The sequence below is a fragment of the Gymnoscopelus braueri genome (genome assembly GCF_963280865.1).
Source record: "Gymnoscopelus braueri genome assembly, chromosome: 8".
NCBI lineage: Eukaryota > Metazoa > Chordata > Actinopteri > Myctophiformes > Myctophidae > Gymnoscopelus > Gymnoscopelus braueri.
In genome coordinates this window covers 14,735,466-14,758,111 of record NC_137609.1, presented here as the reverse complement: position 1 = coordinate 14,758,111, position 22,646 = coordinate 14,735,466, and the positions used below count along the sequence as shown (strand labels likewise).

Here is a 22,646-nt window from a genome sequence, read left to right as displayed (position 1 = left end):
CTATATTTTTTATTTTAAAGATATCGCCAAGGCAATCTAATGTATTTTTTTTAATTTAACCTAATCACGGATTATGCGTTCATTGCTATAAAGGGGGGGGGGGGGAAGAAAATAAATAAAGATATCACACTTGTAGGCTGCAATTTGTACATTCTTATGCAGCTTCGGCATTCTTTATTAGGTAAATACATATTTCATTCATTCAGAATCAGACTAATTAATATATCATGCTTTGGCAGAACTGTAGGCTACTAGGCCTCCTAGAACCACATATAGAACACTAAATCCCATCATGCTTTGCTCCCTGCCCGGCTACCCGCCGTCTCATTGGGTACTATTTTGCCTTAAAGATAACATTTTAGGGAGCAGCCAATTAAATAAAATGGAAACCATTGTCAATCATGCCAGTGCCACTTGTAATAATAATAATAATAATAATAATAATAATAATAATGAAACACTTCATGATGTGCACATTTGCAAGCAGGGCAGTTTATCCGATATATTATAACTATGAGTTTATCATGCCAGCTTTAAAGTTGAAATATATCAGTTTTTAAAACAATCAGATGCGCTACGAGCTTGTAGATCTGCTATTTTTGAAAAATCGTGAAAATGTGTGCAAATCTTTGAATATATATATTTTTAAAGCGAACATTTTTAACTCAAATCTTTGCTTCTGGGGGTCCCTGGAACAAAATAATTTGATGAGGTCGGCGGTCAAATACATATACTTTTGGAGGTCCTTGACATGAAAAAGATTGAGCACCACTGATATAGAAACATAGGTTTTTGAGAATATTGTTGAGATTTAGGAGACATGTAGAATCGGCTTCAGGTCTCAATGGGATAAAACGTCTCTTGGAGTTGGGGGGGGGAAAGGTTGTGGACGGGTGATGCGTCCTTCAAGAACAACACAAGGCAAAAATAAGTACCAACATCCGCCGTACCGACACCCGACAGCTACCAGGCTAGGCTACCTAGCGTTAGCCGTCTGAAGCGGACATGTTGTACCAGACCTGTCCCAGATAAACATCGCTTCGATCGGGGAAACCGGGTGTTTAGCGAAAGGCTCACGTCGCCGGGCATCATGGATGCCGTCAACGCCTTCAACCATGAGGTAAGGCGCCTCTGTGCGGGGCTGATCACAGTTACTGCACTTCGAGCCTTGTCTTGTGAGGATGATCATGCATAGAGGGCTCTGTTAGCACGGTTAGAGCAGCAGCATCACCAGAAAGGGCGGGTGTCACAGCCATATCGGTTACCTATCGAATTATGTGACTGGTGGTGGTCGTGGTCTTGCATTCCCACTGAAAGTCCCACTGAAAGTCAGCTCTATTCTGTTTATTTAATTAATTATTCGAAATAGAAGAGTCTCACAAGAATTAGTTAGTCTGGTCACATTATCTGATGTAGTTTACAAAAGACTGATATAGTTAGCAAATTATCTTAACTGACCCACCTACAGTGCCCATTTCTTAGGGTGATCATTTTTATCCAATTGCCGAAAGTGCAGAAACGGTGACCTCTGGTGTTGAATAATTGAATGGTGACCGATTTCCGTGTAACACACTTGGCAGTTGTGTGTTTGCAGGGCCCAGCCAGCTAGTCAGACTTGCACATCTTAAACTGCTTGTGGTAGCAAACTTAAAGTTTGCTTTCGTGCAGCCCAGTACCGTTAGTTAATGTGCAACTTGTTAAACAAACTATATAACCCAAAAGGAATGAGCTAGATTATAATCTAACGTTGGCTGAGCTTGATTTGTGCTGCTCTCCATGTTACATAGCATGAAGTTACTTATGTGCTAAGATACATATAGCGTGGTGGTGGTTGGGTCACAATATTGGCAGGTAGTATAGATCAGGGGTTCTCAACCTTTTCAGGCGGTGACCCCCCAAAATAATCGCATTTGAACTGGGGACCCCCCACACACACACCCTGACAAGCACTTGGAATGAAGGAGTTGAGGCATTAAATTTTCGGTTCCACAGATAAATATGGTAACAAAAAATAGCAGATTGAGGCGTTGTGAGCTTGTAGATTGGCTTATATTTGACAATTTGACCAATGTTTGACCAGTTTTTATAGTTTATTGATTGCTTTTGATGCAGTAATGGCCTTTTTATTTTCTTTCTTTTTGAGGTATTACAAAGGTCTTTAAAGTCCTTAAATGGTCACTTCACTGTCATCTTGGGACCCCCCTCCACAGGTTGAGAACCACTGGTATAGATAATGAACAAACTCTTATTTCCACACAAATCGGCTCAATACATACAGAACTGCCATAATGATCTGCAGCAAAATCCTGATCAGTGGTGGAAAGTAACCAAGTACATTTACTCAAGTACTTAACTTCAATTTTCAATACTTTTACTTCTACTCCACTACATCTCAGGGGCAAATATTGTACTTTTACCCCACATAATTATTTGAAAACTTTAGTTACTTTGCAGATCTAAATGATTATTTCATAAAACAAACATACATTAACCAGTAACCACTTTAGCCCTATTTTATACACACTACATACTGTAGGCTGTTTTAAAATAGCCGACCTACCAGCTCATAACGCTTGTACTTTCACTCAAGTAATATTTTGAACACAGGCCTTTTATTTGTAACAGTATTTTTATATTGTGGTATTGCTACTTTTAAAAATGTGTGTGTGTGTGTGTGTGTGTGTGTGTGTGTGTGTGTGTGTGTGTTTAGAAAATATCCATGAATGTTGTCTCTCAAAGATAGGCTAAATTGAAATGGTTCATATTGACCACCACTAAGAGTGGTTGTGTTATTCCTGCTGTCAAAATGAATCGGTGTTAGGTGATGGAACGATATGAAAATTACATGTCACGATTATTGTGACAAAAATAATTCCATCATCAGAATATTCTCAAAACTTTAAATGCCACTTTTGTTAACCACTTGAATCCCCCAGAATCCCTATTTGGGGAACATTCGTCAAAAATAGCCGATCTACATGCTCACAACGCATAACTTGTTGTGACCTTGTAGATCTGCAATTTTTGGCGAATCGATTTGTCTAGAGGGAAATAAGAGTGTACCAAATGCGCTCTTTACAGGTACGTTTTATCAGGTATAGAGGGTTTAAGTGGTACTGAATTTGCAGCACAACAAAATTGTTTTTGCATTTAATATGTAGCAATTTGACTTAAATAGGGCTTGTAGGAATCTATACAAGCCAATTTTATGTTAACAATTTACGTCTGACTTAGATCCTTCATTTAGATCCTTCATTTAGAAATATGTCTTTTGAATATTGTTCAGCTACCAAAATGTCTCCCTAAGTACCGGTACACAGGCTGAAAATTTAAGGTTGTTTGTTTACAAATGTAAATCTGACTGCCAGGTGGCATTTCTTAACATGTTATAAGGTTCATTAGTGTGTAGTTAACAATACTAGAGAGGGCATTGTATTTTATTTAAATGATTCTTCAAAATTTGCTTCATTAGCTGACCCAATGTAGCTGACATTTAATGATAACTGCTTAGACGAGTATCTTTGACAACAACTATGGTTTGCTTTAGACTTCAGTAAAAGATAGCCTACACAAAATAGCACAGACAGATTCAATGATATGGAAGATATTAATACGTTTAGGATTTTTTTTTAACTGATATAAATTAATTAAACTCTAATACGACAGGTATGTATTTGTTTCAAGCCTTATATGAGCCCTTCTACCTATCAAACAATCTGTAACATTTTGTGTCATCATACATACATGATTTTTGGGGTCTTACCAATATATTATATATCTGCACGTTTGGAAATTATCCAAGAAGGTCGTTTCTCAAACAGTAAATTGCAACGTTATACTAAGTACTAACCACTAAAACGGATTGGATTAGACTATGGTGTTGTGACATACTGTAGGTCCCTCAAGGATAGATATTTAAAACAAATGTGTAGTATACTAAATGAAATGCAAGTGAGACGCCTTTCAGTGGAGAACATGCAGCAGCTGATAACGGATTATCTGTGAGAGGGCAATGTCAGCCACTAACAACACTGAATTGGTATCAGCCAGACAGCCACTGACATCACTGAACTGATGTCAGCCACTAGAAACACTGAACTGATATCAGCCAGACTGTCACCAACATCACTGAACTGATGTCAGCAACTAACATCCCTGAACTGACGTCAGCCACTAACAACACTTCATTGATATTAGTCACTACAGCTAGGGCTGTCACGAATCACCATTACAAATTTAAGTTGACGATTAATTAAACGTTTTTTAGGCTTCATAATCACAAATTGCACAGGGCAGATATGACATAACTTAAATATACAAAGACATTATTGACATATTTAATAATTTTATACATGTAAAAATAGCAGAAACAGCTGATCTACAAGCTTACTTCGTGGCGCGTTGTAAGCTTGTAGATCTGCTATTTCTGCTTTTTTTATATATTTAAAAATGTGTGAACAATTATCAACATGGAAACGATTATAACGATTATGCAAAATGAATTGTGATTATCTAAAATAATTGCCCAAATTTACAGGCCTAACTACAGCCACTAATAACACACTGAATTGATATTTGTCACTACAGCCACTAACAACACTGAATTGATATAGTCACTACAGCCACTAACAACACTGAATTGATATAGTCACTACAGCCACTAACCACACACTGAATTGATATTAGTCACTACAGCCACTAACGACACTGAATTGATATCAGCCACTAACCACATTGAACCGATATCAGCCACTGACAATACTGAAATATATCAGCCACTAACATCACTGAATTGATATCAGCAGATGGTGAAGACTGGCATTTCAACATAAAAAAAGAAAATATCAGATTTTCTTCTGTGTCTGTGTGTAATGTCCGGAAAAAGTTTTCCTTCTTGTCCCTTGGTGGCATTGCGGGGCAAGATGTATCTGGTGTGAGCCTTGTTTATTTGTGCAGTACTCTTACAGCGTAGTTGGGACTTGGGAACATTGCTGCTGTCTATTTCAATCTAAAAATGTTGTTCTAACAGAACAGGAGTGTGGTTAATGCACAACATTGCATGAACATAGCATCAAATACGATTGCAGGACCAACTAACCCAGAGGCTGAGCAAATGCGACATGATTTTTGGCTGAAATGTTAAAAGAAAGACGAGACAGACGTGCCAGCACAGTGAACCTTGGGAGTAACACTGCAGCCAGTAGAACTGACACCGTTATTCTATCTCCTGTCTTCTGCAGCTCTTCTCATTGATGGACTCCAAGCCGCCAATCTCTCGGGCAAAAATGATCTCCATCACCAAATCGGCCATAAAAGCTATGAAAGTAAGCATGAGATTGGCATTGTTTTGAATCAAAGCAGTTAGTCTAATTATGTAGCATTTCATTCATTAAAGTTCTTTGCCTGGTGCATTGATTTGAGCACACAGTTTGTTCAGATTTATTTTCATTGTTTACCTTGTGTGCCTGTTATCTTTTTCAGCTGTACAAGCATGTGGTCCAGATTGTCGAAAAGTTTATCAAAAAGGTGAGAAGCACCATCTCAAAATCTATTTACAGTACATACTTAATACCTCATTCCACATTTCTGAATGTCAGGTTTCCTCAACAGAAGCCGTTTGGCAGGAATTCCATGAATCATGACAATTTGAAAACTAGAAGGGGGTACTCAGTAGAGCATAAATCTCCACCAGGAGGCATGCCCTGTCTGGGGCATGTGATGACAATGTTTTGGAGTTGTATGCATGCATGGAAAGGCACTGGGCATTACATCATTACAGTGCAATCAGAGTGACAGGCTGTAAAGTATATGGAGATTGGTTGAACAACCAAATAATGGATATTAAATTACCATATCTGCTAATGGCAACAGATCATTTTAAATTCTGGAAATTCTAATACTGTGAAAAACAGCACCTACCTATGTTATAATTTGGAATTCTCATAAACAAAAAATATGTTATACTTTTTGGAAATCTCTGTTTGAATAGCTAAATCCACCCCGCCCCTAACAATTCAGATAACATCCACTAAGTAAGGTTTTGTGATGTTAGGCATGGCATCCTCCTAGCTTTGAACTCTCTGAATTGCTGATCTCGTGCCCTCCCCTCTCTCCTGGTCTCTCCAGTGTAAGCCTGAGTACAAGGTGGCAGGCCTCTATGTGGTCGACTCCATTGTCCGCCAATCCCGACATCAGTTTGGATCTGACAAGGACGTGTTTGGCCCAAGGTTCACCAAAAACATCACTGGAAGCTTTGAAAATCTCTGTCTTTGTCCCATGGAAGACCGGGTAAGAGAAAGTGGCAGTAAGGACGACTACTTTATCCGTCTCTGTCTGTCTACCTCTCCACAAAATCCTCAAGTTTCTCTATGAACGGTATATCACTATATGTCTTTCCCTTTCTCCCTCTGTAGAGTAAGATAGTGCGGGTTTTGAACCTATGGCAGAAGAACGGTGTGTTCAAGATTGAAGTGATTCAGCCTCTCCTAGACATGGCTGCAGCCTCCAGCAGTGCTTCTGCAGAATCTGCAGAATCTGCACCCTATGAACCCACAGATGAGCCAGGTAATTTGCATGTGTTTTTGATTGATTGATTGAATACTTTATTAACAGTTTGCAAAAACAAGGCACGGTGGCAGGGCTTGTTTCTATTAAGGTCCTGTGTATTCAATTCATCAAGACATTTATGCAAAAAACATATATACGAGTAGTAATAAGAAAGAAAGATATGTACTATAAACCTAGGAGGGTAAGGAGTCAGGAGTCACACCCTAGGAGGGTAAGGAGTCACACTTTTTATGCCTGTTGGTAGGGCATTCCACATTCTGGGGCATAGCAGTAGAGCGAATTTGACCCCATTTTTGTGCCCAAACTGGGTTCAGTGAGACCAGTGGGGCTCCTTCTGGTGTTGTGCCTGTGTGTGTCTTCTACGCTTTTGAAGTAGTCTGACAGGTACATGGGTATCCCTGTTTCCTTGCGTATCTTGTAGACCAGGCACATTGCAAGTTTCTGTACTTCTACCCTGAGCCATACACCCTAGTGAGTTCTGGGTGTAAGGCGTAGTAGTAATCTGACCAGCTTGTTTTGAGAGGTCTACAGTTTTGTTTTTAATGCCTTTTGAGGTGCTAACGTACCACAAGGTGCATGCATAGGCAAAAGGACATTGGATGAGTGCTCCTGCTATTGTCCTCAGTGTGTTCCTACTGACCACGAAGAGATCCTGAATAGAAAACCTTTCTGATTACTTTTGTTTCATTTTTTTCACTTGAGAGACGTTGGCCTCTAATATACAACCCAGGTAGGTAATTTCATCCGTGACCGTGAAGTCTTTGACCTTGCAGAGGTTTATTCTGGACCCAAAAAGAATGGATTCAGTTTTTCCTAGGTGTAGTGATAGTTTGTTATCAGCGAGCCAGGTGCAGATTCTACCGAGTTCAGAGATTTTGTTTAGGGTTATGTTTAGGAACAGGTAAAGGTTAGGTTTGGGGAGTAGGTTGAGGTATGTGCTAGTGGCCAGGGTTATAGTCATGCTGTCCTTGTCTTGTCAGGTTCTCCCACGTCTCCAGACAAAGAGCCAGTTGCCGAGGTAACGGCAAACTCTACAGTCCCTGCCGTCACTCAGCTGGATACCTCTGATGCTGCCTTTGCTGCGGTGGCACAACTCTTCCAGTCCTCACAGGGACAGCAGGTGTGTGTGCGCGCGTGTGTATTTGGACTCATGTTTACGTCATTGCTCTGCCTGCTGTTTGAATCTTTTGAAATGTTATTGTTCAGCAGTACATGGTCTGTTAATACTATGAGTGGTGTGATGATGTATGTCTTTAGTCATATTGGTAAATAAAAGCTGACATCATTGCTGGAAGAAATCTCTAAATGCAATACACGCTCCAGAGGTGCAGTTAGAGGGACTAAAATCATCCAGGTGATCAAATCATTATGAAATAAAAAAACGTGGGACATAAATAAACTAATTCACTGTGAATGCAATACGGTATGCGTACCTTTTTCATTTCAAGGACCCCCTGTTTGATATGTATTAGGCCATGGTCCCCCATTTGATATGGTTTTGTTAAATCTCAGACCCCAATCTACAACTGTAAAATCCTCAGTACCTTATATGATGAACATAGCTTAAAAATGGTTGAAGTGGTCCTTTAACCATTTTCACCTTGGCATCCCTATTTTGGGCATGCAATGTATAGGCGATAATGTTCAAAAGTCTTCCAAAATGTTAAAAATCCAACAAATCTCATAAAATAGCCATTTTACCAGCTCACAACATTACACGATAGTTGTTAATACAGAAGGATGTTTACCTGACGTATTATTGTAACAGCTGATGGGAACTAACAGCACCCTTTTATCTAAGAGCGGGGTTACACCTTTTCAACACAATGATCAGATGTGCCAAATTGGAACTCAGGTTTGTCCACGTCTGTCCACATTTACAGATTTGCAATCTGATCCTAATTAAGCCCTTGGAGGACACTAGTGAATTCTCAGCAGAAAAGGCTCCTACTCTTTAGTGGCTGACTGATCAGTCTCATCAGTTAAACAGTTAATTATAAAATAAATTGCAGATTGGATTTGATTTAGGCAATGCACATGCTCTGTCTCACAGACCTGATGTATTATGACATATTTATATATGTATTTATACATATATAAAATATTTATAGGATATACCTAGGCTACATAGCCTTCTTTTGGTTTTCTTTTTTACGTATTTATTCTTGATTTTTGTTTTGGTATGTAGAAACTATGTATTAATTGTAGTCTAATAAATAAGCTGTTCAAATATTGTTAGAATGCACAGGGCTCATATTAATATAAACGCAAACATCAGTGATACTATAGAGGGATAATAAAGGATCCTTATTCTCATACCAAAAATGCTGTGTCCTTTTGATTTATTGATACCACATAAATGTTCATTATGCCAAAATTGGTCTTCATCGCAGTTCAGCTTTATTGATTTTGATAATGAGTGGGAAAAGTGACTTAAGCGCCTTTATCCAAAGTGCTTTACAATGTGAGTTACATTCACCCATTCACTCACACATTCAAACACCGATGGTGGAGCAAAGCATATTAGGTACCACCGTCATCAAGAGCAGTTAGAGGTTCAGTGTCTGGCTCAAGGACACAAAACCAGGAAGAGCCGGGGATTGAACGGGAACCTTCCATTTCCAAAACGGCCACTCTATCTCCTGAGCCACAGCCGACGTTGTGGGGTATATGGACTCTTTAGTTTGCACAATGCCATCCTGTTTAGTGTTGTTGTGTGCAACTGTGCATATCTTAATAGGAGAGAATATCTTCATCTTGCACTATGATTTGTCTTGATTTGTTTTCAGTCAGTGTGTCAGCTCCCCAAAACAGACTTCATGCATGGTGTTATACATAAATCAATTTTCATTGCGAATGATTTTTATCATATCCTATTTTGTCTTTTTATTCAGTGTACTGTCAGTATTGGGGAAGCTACTTTGAAAGCATAGCTTTACAAATTTCTTCATACTGGAAGAACTTGAACTTCAGCAAAGCTACCCCAGGGAGAAATCTATTTTGGTTAACTAAAGCTAATTAGAGCAATTCTAGGTGAGATTTTGTATACAAAAATACATAATATACATCATTTTGCTGTGCTTTGTCCATGATGCACCTCCAAACATTCAGCCAGCAGAGTGCAGTGATCTCCTTGTAATTTTACAGTTGGGCACGACAGGGAAATTATATCCTACTCCTCAGTTCTGCTATGAATACTAAGCAGTTTGTGGCAAATCTCTTGATTTGCCCATGATGTTTACCACTTCATAGGCATAATTTACCATGAGGATGCTGGGGAAGTGTGTGTGAAAGGAAGATAACGCAAGGCTTACGTTTGATCAGTTTGTGGCCACATATCAGTCCACTCCTCACTGAGATCTGAACTCACTGTGTCAGGCCACCTCCGCAGGTGGCGTGCATCATCGGATCTCAATGCAGCCAAGATCCCACTTTAGAGCATTCATACCTTCACGAGACCTTGCAAGTATCTTGACATTTTCAAGATACATTAACCCCTTAAGCACTATACAAGTTTATAGTGTAAATAAGTAACAACACTACACTAAATGTTTAGGGCAGTGGTGCTGAGAGATTAGGTAATTTCAAACAAGATTTTAAACGTTATTTTGTATTAATGCAAGAACAATGGGTTTTATTTCAGCATGCTAACTTTCCAGGAAGGCTGTAGTTTCAATTAGCTTGGAATCCCCATCGATGATGTCATTGGTAGTCAGGTTTCTGAACTGTCCATAGCCTGCCAATGAGAGGCAGAGTGAGTAAACAGAAATTGGCATCCTATAATGAGCGTTAGTGAGGACCACTTATGTGAAGATAATGTTGAAAATGGGTGACGTGGCCCTTTTAATATATTATTCAGGATTTTTAGAATGATCCCTTTGTAACTTCTCTTTTTTGTTTTACTCCTAATGGTAACTTTAACTTATGTGTACATCTCCTTCCTAGATAAGTATCAACTTCAATACCTAGGGGTAGTAAGGGCATGCCCTGCCATCTGTAACACATCATTTATTCCTTATCCCTCTGGATCTTCTTCCCAGCTTCAACAAATGCTCCAGAACTTTCAGGATCAGCCTGTGAAGCCCCAGCTCCAAACACACCCCCAGCCCCCAGCCCACCACCTTCAGCCCCCTGCCCACCACCTTCAGCCTCTTGCCCACCACCTTCAGCCCTCTGCCCAGAGTGTCACCCCTAGCCTGGGCATGGGAGCTCCACACCTTCCCCTGTCCACCCAGCACACCCAGCAGCAGCAGCCGGCATTCGACAAAGTGACAGTGAGTTACCTTCCCATCCACGTCTTATATCTGTTTGTCTAACTGTTCGGAAATGCCTCGGCACAATGTTTAAAGGATACATTGTTTTGTTTTTCTTTTCACCTTTGTTAGATATAATCCATCATTTTCAAATACAAAACAATACTTAATATACGGTAACGGTTAAAAGGGTAAATATTGCACTGCATTAAAGTAGACAGAATTGTGTGTTGTCAAACTAGTAACATTACCTCTATTACTTTGTAACTTCAGGCTATGGCACATTTCGCCATAGTGATACTAGTTTGACAACACATCATAACAATGACTGTGATGGATTCATGTTCTGACATCGCTACGCTCTGTATTCAGGGCCTATTTTATCCTATTTATTTTCAGGCCAGCTGATATAGGAACGCTACTAATTCATATTGGATGTTCTTTAAACATTTGGCCTTAAAGGAGAATTCCGGACATTTTAAGTGTTATCTTTGATGTGTCGTTACTCACCTACCGACGTAAACAGTGGCATTGTTTATTTCCAGATATTCCCCTGTCGTCATATTTTCAACCTCCTCCGTTGTCATAATGGGAGCGCGTGTCATAGGGAAATTCGTCTATTATAACCGATGCAAAGTTATTTTTTTCTCTACTACTACTCATTGTGGAGTCTGATGATCGTCAAACATGCAGTGAAAGTTCCTGAGAGGCTACCGCTAATGACGAACGAGCTAACGCTAGTTGCTTGTTTCTCTCCCAGAACCTGGCAACTTGGTGTTGCCATGTTAAACAATGCCACTGTTTACGTCGGTAGGTGAGTAACGACACATCAAAGATAACACTTAAAATGTCCGGAATTCTCCTTTAAATCGACTTGAAAACAGCTGGACGGAAACACAGCTAATGAAAAACTTGTACTCCTGGTATTATTCAATCTTCTAAAACCTTGTTCCCTTTGTCAGAAACTCCTCGACCGTTTTGACTATGATGATGAGCCAGAAGGTGGAGAGGAAACCAAGAAGGATGACCCTGTGCCATCCCAACCCCCTTTGTAAGACACTCACGCCTCTCAGAAACATCACACTGATGCAGAGAGGGAAATAATTATAATAAGACCTTTCATACATAGATTGCTGTTCAAAGGGCTTTGCAGGCGGCTCCAGTGCAGAAACAAAAAGACCAAACTGAGAAAACGCAAAACAAATGTAATTGTCTTAAAACCTATACATAATTCACCGTATTTCCAAGAGCTCTATACTAGGCCCCCTCCTGTTTTCGCTATACACTAGATCCCATGTACAAGCTCACAGCTTGTAGATCGGCTATTTATGCCGAATGTTAGCCCTTCAATAGGAATGCTATTGTTCAACTGGTTTTAAGAGCAAGGACTGGCTAAATAAAATCAGTGGTCATTAAAAGAGAGAACAACAGATCCTTCATATACTGTACTTAAAGCAACTAAAACGCTCTGCACAACTACATTATACATCTGTGTGTGTGTGTGGCTTGTGTGTGAGACGTGCACGCGTGTGAGTGTGTGAGACGTGCACACAGTGTGTATCAAAAGCTGACCTGGACTTTGTTAGGTGACAGTATGTCTTTGTTGTGACAGTATGCAGCAGCCACAGCCTCCAGTCTTCTCTCAGCACATGGAGCACTTTAAACCACACATGATTGGCCAACCACAGGACCCCGCCCAACAGGTAATGATGATGTGTTGTCGTACACATAAACACAAACCAACTTTAGAACAAAGGCTTATTTCCAGTGTGGTCCTTTGAGTGCAAATGTGTTTAAACCGATGTCTTGTGTTGTTTGGGGTGGGGGGGGGGGGGTAGCAGAGACATACAGAAAAAATATAATCCATAATTTCATTTACTTTCATACCATTTTAACATACTAGACAAGTAAAATAACAAAGTTGAAGTATCAATATACAGTAGTGTCTTTCAATACCTTAACTATGTTTGTGTTTCCAAAACAACTGAAGAGAGGTTGTTGTGTTTTGGCTAGTGAGGGATTGGCTGAATAGTTTTGTAGGCTAATTAATTCAGAAAGATTATCAAATACTCCTTCAGAAAATGTGCAGAATATCAAAAGCTTGTAAATCATGTATATAAAATGCTCCTCTCTCTCTGCCAGGGTTCTCTCCCTCCTAATGGGCAGCTACAGGGCTATGGGCTGCCACCAGGGCAGGGCTACCCAGGGATGATGCCTCCTCTGGGGCAGGCTCAGCCAGGTCAGCCACTGCCAGGCTCTGCCATGACTCCAGGCTTCCCAGGGGGGTACCCTCCACACAATGCAACCCAGCAACAACAGGTGACTCATTAACAAATGATATGTAAGATGGCAGCATTTTAACAAGTTCATTTTACAGGTATTTGATGCTATTCTATGGCATTTTAAAGACGTGTTGAGTGATAATTTCACAGTTTCCAATGTTAATTGTTTAGCAAATATGCCATTTATATCACCAGCATAAGTCATGCTGTTTTATCATTGCACTCTACTAAACACTATTAAATGTTACGTTTAAGAGAATCTTGTTATCTCACAATAATTTGTGTGGGGTAATAATTACAATCTGTTCTGACCACGTCCTGCCCTGTTCTAACCAGGACATGTCTATGGACATGGACATGGACCGCTCGTCCACGAGGGATGGCAGACATGGTCACAGGTCACACTCCGGCTCCAGGTAAAAACTGGTGAAGGATAAGATTACTTCCAAGTTGGACATTTTTGTTTTTAAATTTTCATTATTACATTTTGTCTCAAGAGCTGCTCAGCACTTATTGGTGAATGGCTGCTGATGCAGACTTAAACATCTGTTCTGTGGAACATTTGCTGGCATATTTTATTTTACACCTAGTGACCCCTAGCCTGGGTCGTAACACAGCACTATAAATATGTAAACGGCAAATACCTTTAAATCTGTCAGTGGCTTGCTAGAAAATAACGTTACATGAAGTCAATTTATGATTATGTACTTACAGTAAACCCCCCATTAGCTACTGTACTATAAGAGCAGCTACTCTTCCTGTTTTCTGCTAATTAATTTCACTCACATCCACATATTCTGTTCTCTTTGTGTGTTTATCTTGTTTCCTCCTCCTTTTTCTCCGCAGGTCCCCCAAGAGGAGGAGGTCGCGTTCTAACTCTCGCACGCGTCGGTCTCGACACAGACGATCGCGCTCGCGCTCCAGAGAACGCCGTCACCACTCCCCACGCTCACGCTCCCAGGAGCGAAGAGAGCGAGAGAAGGAGAAGGACAGGAGGCAGAGGGGTCTCCCACAACCCAAGAACGACACGCTAAGTGGTGAGGCATAGTGTGGATGTGTGGTCAAAGGTTTAAAAGGACATGCACTAGTACATGCACTCAAGCAGCCAGCAGGTATAATGCGGCTTCACCACTAATCACTGCGTTGTGATTTGTGCAGCTTTGTTCACAAACTTTTACTGCACACAAACGGTAGTAACTTATTATCAGTAACTATAGATTAGACAGGGAGCCCACACCGTTATTAGACTGCAATACGTCTTGTTTGTTTTTATTGTTGCGTTTATATATACCACTTTAACCCATTTAGACCTGGAACACCTATACGTTGTTATACCTTTCAATCCAGGAACATCTCTGTGTAGCATTAGATGTTGCTATGTTGTATATACTGTATATAGCAACATATTTATCTTTGAAATTTTTCAGAAAACTTAAGTCAGGATTTAGAAGGAGTTTTTAGAATCGGCCTCAGGTCTAAAAGGGTCAAACCTGGTATCCATATTTTTGGGGAAATCATTTTTGGACTATGTGCAATAGATGTATTGAATTGAATTGAAATGTCTCTACTCTCTTGTCTAAAGTTTGCAGTACAACTCTCTGGGTGGGCCAGTTGGATAAGAGGACACAACAGCAAGATGTTGCCTGTGTCCTGGAGGAGTTTGGAGAAATAGACGCCATCAATGTATGTGAGCAAATACATACAGTAGATCACTTTTATCACTATAATTTATGTACCATTTATGTCAATCCTGTGCTTGCATAAGGTAAAGGTCGATATATAACATTTCAACTGTGTTACAAGCATAACATCTAAGCATTGGTCTAGCCACAACCACACTTGTGTCTTAAACTAGTGTCTTACTGAGAAATATCAGAAAAGTATTAAGACTGTACTCATGGATGACAATAACTGTAATCTATAATGTATTCTATCCACAAGTTTCCTAGGGCATTGTGGGCATCGATTTTGATCAGGTATCAGGGATCAAATCGACAGGAAGTGATGCCCACAACGCCCGAGGGAACTTGTGGATAGCATTTTACGAGTAGCACTAGGATAGATTGAGGTGTTGATATGACAAAACCACACCAAAGAATGAATATTAATGATTTCACTACAATAGCAGTACTGCTGCAAGGAATCATCAGCCAGTTAAAGGATTGATCTCAGGTCCTCTGCGTTCTTTCCGCTTCTCCATCATTCAGATGATTCCGCCACGTGGCTGTGCCTACATCGTCATGACGCAAAGGCAGGACGCCTTCAGGGCTCTGCAGAAGCTCAGCAGAGGGTACAAAGTTAACCAGAAAGCAATCAAGGTAAGGCAACGCCACAAAGTGCATTCTGCAGCCGACTGCTCCTCTGAACATCTCAGAGGGCTGCATATTGGTTGCATCCAGGGTTCGATTTGCTTGAGGGGGGAATCCATGCATCTGCTTTTATCTTGTTTTATCCCTTCTGGTACATGCATTTCTTTTTGTCAAATTTTGCCTGTTTGATAATATCACAATTGAACAAATTCATAAAAACAAATACTGGAAATAGCAGATCTAAAAGCTCACAACGTGGCGGATTGCAATGCGTTGAGAGCTTGTAGATCGGCTATTTTTGCTATTTGCGTATCAAGGAGTATACATATACTGTAGGGCTTAAGTGTTTTTTCTTTTACAAATCGAACCCTGGTTTCATCCTTGCATTCTTATTTAAGTATCACGGTGCTCTGGTTGTGACAGATCGCGTGGGCGCTGAACAAGGGCATCAAGGCGGAGTTCAAGCAGTTCTGGGACATGGAGCTGGGGGTCACGTACATCCCCTGGTCCAAGCTCAAAGAGGAGCAGCTGGAGGAGCTGAGAGAGGGAGGCATGCTGGACATGGACACCTTGTCACCAGGTACAAAAGGAAAAACGCAAGGACAAATGACAGCACAGAGTGCAATTGTTAGAAACACGTGAGTGTTCAGTTGGTTGTATGCATTGACACTGTAGCTCTTGAAATGGGCGTTTATTGCTTTGGGCTGCACATCCTTCTAGAAAGAATGCAAGCACAGCTCAGTCACAAGTAATCTATTTATGGGCACTACCTACCTAAATAAATAGTACCTGAATGACACTTTCCTGAGTGCTGGCATTCCTCTGCACATCCTTCTCTCATTTATAAATCTCTCAGGCACACCATGAGAACTATGGTTTATATTGTACGTGAAAATACTAAACAATACATTAACAAACCGTGCATAGCGTGAAATAAAAGAAAGTACAACTCATGTACTATGTAAAAGGCTGTGGCAGTGCACAGGTTAAGTCAATTAACAGTATAAACTTCAAAAAATTGAGATTCTACAAATAGAACAAAATGCCTCAATCGAACCTAACTGGGTCCTTTCTGTGTGGCGTTTGCATATTTTCCCTGTGTTCATGTTGGTCCCCACTGTGTGCTCCCGTTTCCTTCCACACAAAAAGACATGCATGTTGGGGATACATACACCTTCAAGGAGCTGGTCCATCGGTACTGCTCACTACGCCTAATAGTTGGGATGGGTTGCCTGCAGAGGGTCAATTTCTACCCAGTGATTGATAAATTACTTCCCTTGGAGTGTAAAATCATGTCTAGTATGTTTTAGGTTAAATCATTGTATCTCATTTTCTAGAGTGGAAGGGAGTAAAACCAGAGGAACTGGCCCAGAATGGCCGCTCAGAGTCCCAGCAGCGTGACGAGTCACAGGGTGGACCAGTGGGAGCTCCACCTGCACAGGTGGGGAATGTTCCTCAGAACACATGTCCCATGCATTATGACAATGATGTGTTATGTTGTATGAGACTTGTCTTATTTACATCTGGAAAAGAAATTGTGAATTTATCCACATGATTTGTATCATTATTTTGCTTGTAGAATTATTCATAATTTATGCAGTTATTCTATTAGAGAACATTGAATTATATAGTTTCCCTTTTATACATTTATTTAACAAAAACAAATGTATTATGTCATTATTGTGCAAGTAAGTAAAAAGACTCAATTTGCTTATTTGCAACTCCTTTAACTCGAAGCCCTCGCAGGGTCCTCCACTGCAGCAGCAGCCGATGGTTGGTGTGGGTTCTCACCAGCTTCCAGTCTTCCCTGGTCCCATGGGTCTTCCTCCTCCTTCCTTTCCCCCTGGAGTCCCTCCTTTCATGAGACCTGGCTTTAACCCCATGCAGATGCCTCCAGGTAACTCCTCCCCACACCTGCCATCGTACAACTCAAAACCGAACACTAAAAACTCACTTATCTTTCGGTTCTGCTCCTCCCTGCTTCTCAGTTACTTACTGAAAACATCTCAGTGATTGTGTTGTGTAAAATACATCATCTGTATTTGTCTGGCTCTACGAATGCTCTATGAGTTTTCTGAAGGCTGTCAGAACTAATGTTGTACACACAGCAACATCATCTAATTACACACTCACTCACTCATTCACTGTCTCTCTCTCACACACACACACACACACACACACACACACACACGGCATGTCACATTTGATCTCTCTTTCACTCATTTCCGTTCTTCCTTCCTATCTTTTGTTCTAGGGTTCCCTGGTGCCATGCCCATGGGGCCCCCTCCTCCATCTAAAGGTGGGGTTGAGGACCCATCAATGGATCCAGCAGGTCTGGCCAACAGGAAAAACGACGATGGCCCTGAGGGGCCCAAACTCTTCAACAACCAGATGGGTCCCATGGGTCAGTCAGATAGTCACTCCTTTTCACAAAACACTGCCCTATAACAAGTTATTCTTTTTTTTATTTTGTATCAATTACACAAGATAGGCCATCACTTACTGTGCACTTTATAAAATGACAAGATGTTCTCAATGCAATTACAGTTGGGCTTCCTTCCTTCCTTCCTACTTGTTTTATAGGTCTTTGTTTACTGAAATCAAACTTAAAGGGGCAACAAAGGGATACAGGGGAGATGATTTGGGTGAATTAGTTCCTTCATGATGTTGAAAGATTTCCTTTAAAATACAAACATTTTTATACTGATCATTTAAAGACAAACTCGTGTTCCTAGAAGGGCTTTTGTGAAAACAGAAATTAAAAGCAGTGAGGTTAAAAGAAGGTAAAATAAGTACAATAAAAACATTACCAGTGGTGATATAAATTATATATTATCCAGTGGTTTTATTTATCTGTCTGTCTATGGCAAAGAAAGAAATCTCAAGTAAAATTGAATGCTACGTTATCTTTATTACATTGTCGTTTAACATAATATGACTTTTTCTGGTTCCCTTGCAGGTAACCAGGGGGGTGGACCACCAGGGGGTCCTTCAGGAACCATGCAGCCCCCGTCAGGTGGCCTGCTGGGGGCACGGCCCGGCATTATCCCCCTCCAGCGTCCTCCGGTCCTTCCCCCTCCACACATGCAGCGTTTCCCACCACCGCATGGCCCGCGGCCGCCCCACCCTCCCAACATGCCCCCCATGCATCCCCAGATGATGCACAGGGGCCCCCACCCCCAGATGATGCACCACGATGGCCCACCGCCTCCCGGCGGATTTGGGATGCCCCCTCCTCCTCATGGCATTAGGGGCCCCTTCCCCGGTCCGCACGGCCCGCCTCCCCCCTTCATGAGACCAGGGGGCCCCAGGGGGCCGGACGGCCCGGAGGAAATGGACGGCCGTTCGTTCAGGGTCTCAGACCGGCCTGGCTTCAGGGACCGGGACCGAGAGCCGGAGAGAGACTGGGATAGAGAAAGAGACAGAGAGAGGGACCGCGGTTTTGGAGGAGGGAGGCGGCCATTCGGCGATCCAGCAGGGAGAGGAGGGGGAGGCGGTGATAGAGGGATGGATGGGAGGGAACGGCTCGGAGGATGGCAGGAGGATGGTGGAGGGTGGGAGAGAGACAGAGAGAGGGACAAAGACAGAGATCGTGAGCGGGACAGAGATCGACGGGACTGGAGAGAGAAACGTAACAGCATGGAGGGTGACCGGGAGCGGGGAAGGGGCGAGGACGAGGAGAGAGAGCGAGAGAAGGAGCGAGGTGGTGGCGGTGGAGGAGGAGGAAGGGGAGAGGTTGGGAGTCGAGGGCGGTCGAGCGTAGTGGAGGGGAAAGACACAGAGAAGCCGCGGCGCTCGGAAAGGCGAGAGCGAAGCACGCGGTGGGACAGGGACGACCGGTTGGCTGAACTGGAGAACATTGACAAGTTGAGGAACTCTGTTGGTGCAGAACAGCCACCTCAAGAGGTCCCAGCCACGCCCTCACAAACCAATAAGGGACTCGGCAAGGAACCTTCTCCCCAGAAGGTGGAGTTGCCTTCTCCCCAGAAGGTGGAGTTGCCTTCTCCCCAGAAGGTGGAGTTACAGGTGGAGTTGCCTTCTCCCCAGAAGGTGGAGTTGCCTTCTCCCCAGAAGGTGGAGTTGGAACATTCAGCCACGCCTGCTGCTGTGACAGAGTCAGTGACCTCTAACCCCTCGGCTTCACCCCAAACTGACCTCACCGAGACAAAACAGGAGGCAGAGTCGTAGGCTTTCAACACGGTTCTTTAATTCTAGAAACTGTCTTGAAATCCCTCCCCCCCCCACCACAGATATAAGATAACATGGAAGATATTTACCAATCCTATGGAGAAATGTTTTTTTTGTTGTACTGTAGGACATCCTGATTCAGACTTTGCCTTAGTTGATATGTTACGTTTTTTGGCAAGTATGAAGAAAATGACAACAGTGAACATTTTAATGAATTTTTTGAAAATCCTTGCGGGTAAGGGGGCAACAAAATGGTGGCTTACAGAATATGCCGAACTGACTTATCATCACCCAGAAACACAGGCTCACATGAGAATCTAGAGTTGGATTTGGGGGGGGGGGACGGGGGGCTCGGTTGCGTCTCTCTTGTGTGAGCTATTGGTGAACACAGTGAGGTAATTGAATGCATGCAGGAAGCATAGTTCTGTCCCCTAATTCAATGCCAATGTTCCACCTTTGACCTAGTGTGCATATAGGAAACATTCACTCATGGACCTTAATCTGTGTTATGACATCTCTCCAATGTTCCAACAACGCAGCATTTTATTTTATGTTTAAAGTGCACCAATATGTCACATCTGCAAACACTGAATATCTTCAATAACGTATACATCGATACCATAGTTGACCCTGAAATGTTAGGTTTTCTGAAATCCCATTAATAAGCTGAGATCCCACTCCTCCAGTTGTCTTGTATCTGTTTTTTGTATCCTTTGAAAGTATTGGTGTGGCCATGAAATCCATGAATGCCTTTTTTTCTCCCCTCTTTTTTTTGTTTCAGTTTATCCAGAATCGTATTGGTTTGAGAGTAGTCTAATTTTTGAGATTTCCTTTTATACAATACATAGGAATATGGTTCCACTTAGTTTTAGGGGAAATGTGTCCAACTAGAACTACCGGTATTCGTCTGCCCTGGAATTCTTGTTGAGTTCCCTGTTTTGTTAGTTTTAAGGTCTGAATTTCTGACCATTTTGGACCACATCTACTGTACTCTAAATCCTTTCACTATCTTGCCTAAATCTTGGTACAGCAACACCACTGAATCTAGCAAAATAATTGGATGGCCTATGTCCAATGTCTGTAAAGACTTGACACTCCACGTGAATGTAATTCCATTCCAAAAACAAACATAATATAGGCTACTCACCAAGGATATCATGCACGTCTCCAAATTTTCACTGAGGTCGACTGTGAAAATGCTGGATTTTTATTTAGTTTTTAAAGTTTCAATTTTAACATTTCCTTCTAGATGGACACAAAGAAAGACATATTGTACAATTACCACAGCTCAGTGTGTCACAAGGTGCATGTAGTCATTTTTAGCAACATTTCCCACTGATTAACCAAGAGACATTCATGACATGATTGATCTCAACATGAATGGAAATGGAAATAACCATGGCACTGTGGCACTATCAACCTAAGATAACGTGAGTGGACTGTCATAGCTTGTTTATGTTGCTATAGTGTGTAAATTACTATTGTCGTTGTTGTTTAAGGGCAACTAGCCTGAGGAAGTGGAAGCTGCCACTCCCAGGTTCCGTTTTCATGGCATTATACCTGTCAGAATACAGCCATAGAATGGCTGTATTCTGACTATTCTGACTACTTGATTTGGTTGTATGTCAAAGGTGAATTCTGACACGTCTAAACCGTTAATGGAGATGGAGAGCAAAACATTTTTTTGCAAGCTACCAAGCTTAGCCATTTCAGTCTCTAATTAACTGAGTTCAAAATTGTACACAACCAAGCTGTTTAAAAATGGCCAAAATTGCACCGTTTCCTGTGCAGCCGTAGATAAAGAAGTATAATTTTTAGTTTTGCAAAATACAAAGGTGAAGAATACATCATGACATTTAAACTTTTTTTAATAAAATCCAAAAACAGCTTTTACTCAAAATGTACACCGTATAAATGTGTAGGCCAGGGTGTTCTCCATAATTATCGCAAAAATAGATTGTATTGTAGATCCAAGAGTGAAAATCTCCAACAAATGTATTTCAAACCAATATGATTTTTTTTTATGACCACACAGCATAATTGGAAAACGGCCCACATTAAACATGTCAAAAGGTTCTATTGCAACTGGATTTAAGTGAACACAGAATACTTTATTGGGTTGGTCAGGTTGATAAAGCTGGAATATATCCCCCTTCATTCACTTTAAAAAAATAAGTTCTACCCCATAGCAGAATTTAACATACAAAGGATATCTCTCTGATGGACACGATGCTTAGTGTAATGTTTGGTAAGCTTAGTTTAAACTCAAGACTTACTACAAAAACAGGACATAGGCTCCTACCCTATGGGCCACATTGTTCGGCAAGCCTTACTTGGTTTAAACCACTTGATATCGGATAACGCCCTACTTCACCTAGATATGGCAATGCTTGGATTATTTTCTTTACTTTTTTTGTTTTAAAACGAGGAAACCAAGTGCACATTGAATAAGATGAAAGAAAGAGTGTAACTTATGACACGCTGCTGTAAATATGCTTTCATCACTTGAAATTCCAAGGTGTATTTAATTTTCTTTATAATCCCCTTTTTTTGTTCATCAAAGAGAGAAACCAATTGTCACAGAAGGATAAACTAAGAGTTAATTTACTTTAACTGTTTTTTAAACCCTCATACTTAGAAGGCTAACAAAATGTTTGTATGATTTGTTAAAAAAGAAAAGATTAATACAAATGCCCTGAACATGATATGTCCAATACTTCAGCCATAGTAAATTGTTTTTAATAAACTATTTTTGTACCAAATCTGTTTCATTTTTTAAATGTATGTGTTTGTTTAAAAGTCTGTTTGGTTACAATTTAGGCATTTGGCAGACGCTCTACCCAGAGCAACTTGAAGGGTTAAACAGGAATAAGCAGAGTAAGCATGAGCTCTAGTCAATAGACACGGTACTTAATAAGCAATAATAGGTAAGCATGAGCTCTAGTCAATAAACAAAGTAAATGACTGTATAGCGGAAACTGGGATACCAGGTAAAGGATGAACCTAGCCTAGCCTCTGTCTAAACAACATGCTATCTAGATCAGTGG

The 22,646-nt window shown here is 41.1% G+C and overlaps 1 protein-coding gene across 5 annotated transcripts; it reads left to right on the top strand.

Annotated features, from left to right (window-relative positions):
* Positions 1 to 975: 975 nt before the first annotated feature.
* On the top strand, positions 976 to 22,361 carry scaf4a (SR-related CTD-associated factor 4a). Of its 5 annotated transcripts, none has more exons than XM_080435353.1 (20): positions 976 to 1,120; positions 5,241 to 5,324; positions 5,482 to 5,526; positions 6,127 to 6,288; positions 6,414 to 6,564; positions 7,548 to 7,687; positions 10,608 to 10,841; positions 11,783 to 11,871; positions 12,433 to 12,523; positions 12,963 to 13,139; positions 13,439 to 13,518; positions 13,949 to 14,139; positions 14,685 to 14,785; positions 15,310 to 15,420; positions 15,835 to 15,991; positions 16,749 to 16,852; positions 17,149 to 17,308; positions 17,666 to 17,815; positions 18,371 to 19,425; positions 19,486 to 22,361. In XM_080435353.1, the coding sequence occupies exons 1-20, from the start codon at positions 1,091 to 1,093 to the stop codon at positions 19,597 to 19,599; spliced, it is 3,426 nt and encodes a 1,141-aa protein (XP_080291479.1). In that variant the 5' UTR covers positions 976 to 1,090; the 3' UTR covers positions 19,600 to 22,361. The 5 variants fall into 5 exon arrangements, with proteins under 5 accessions (XP_080291479.1, XP_080291478.1, XP_080291477.1 ...); XM_080435352.1 differs by having other exon boundaries at positions 19,462 to 22,361; XM_080435351.1 differs by having other exon boundaries at positions 17,158 to 17,308; positions 18,371 to 22,361.
* The last annotated feature ends 285 nt before the right edge of the window (positions 22,362 to 22,646 follow it).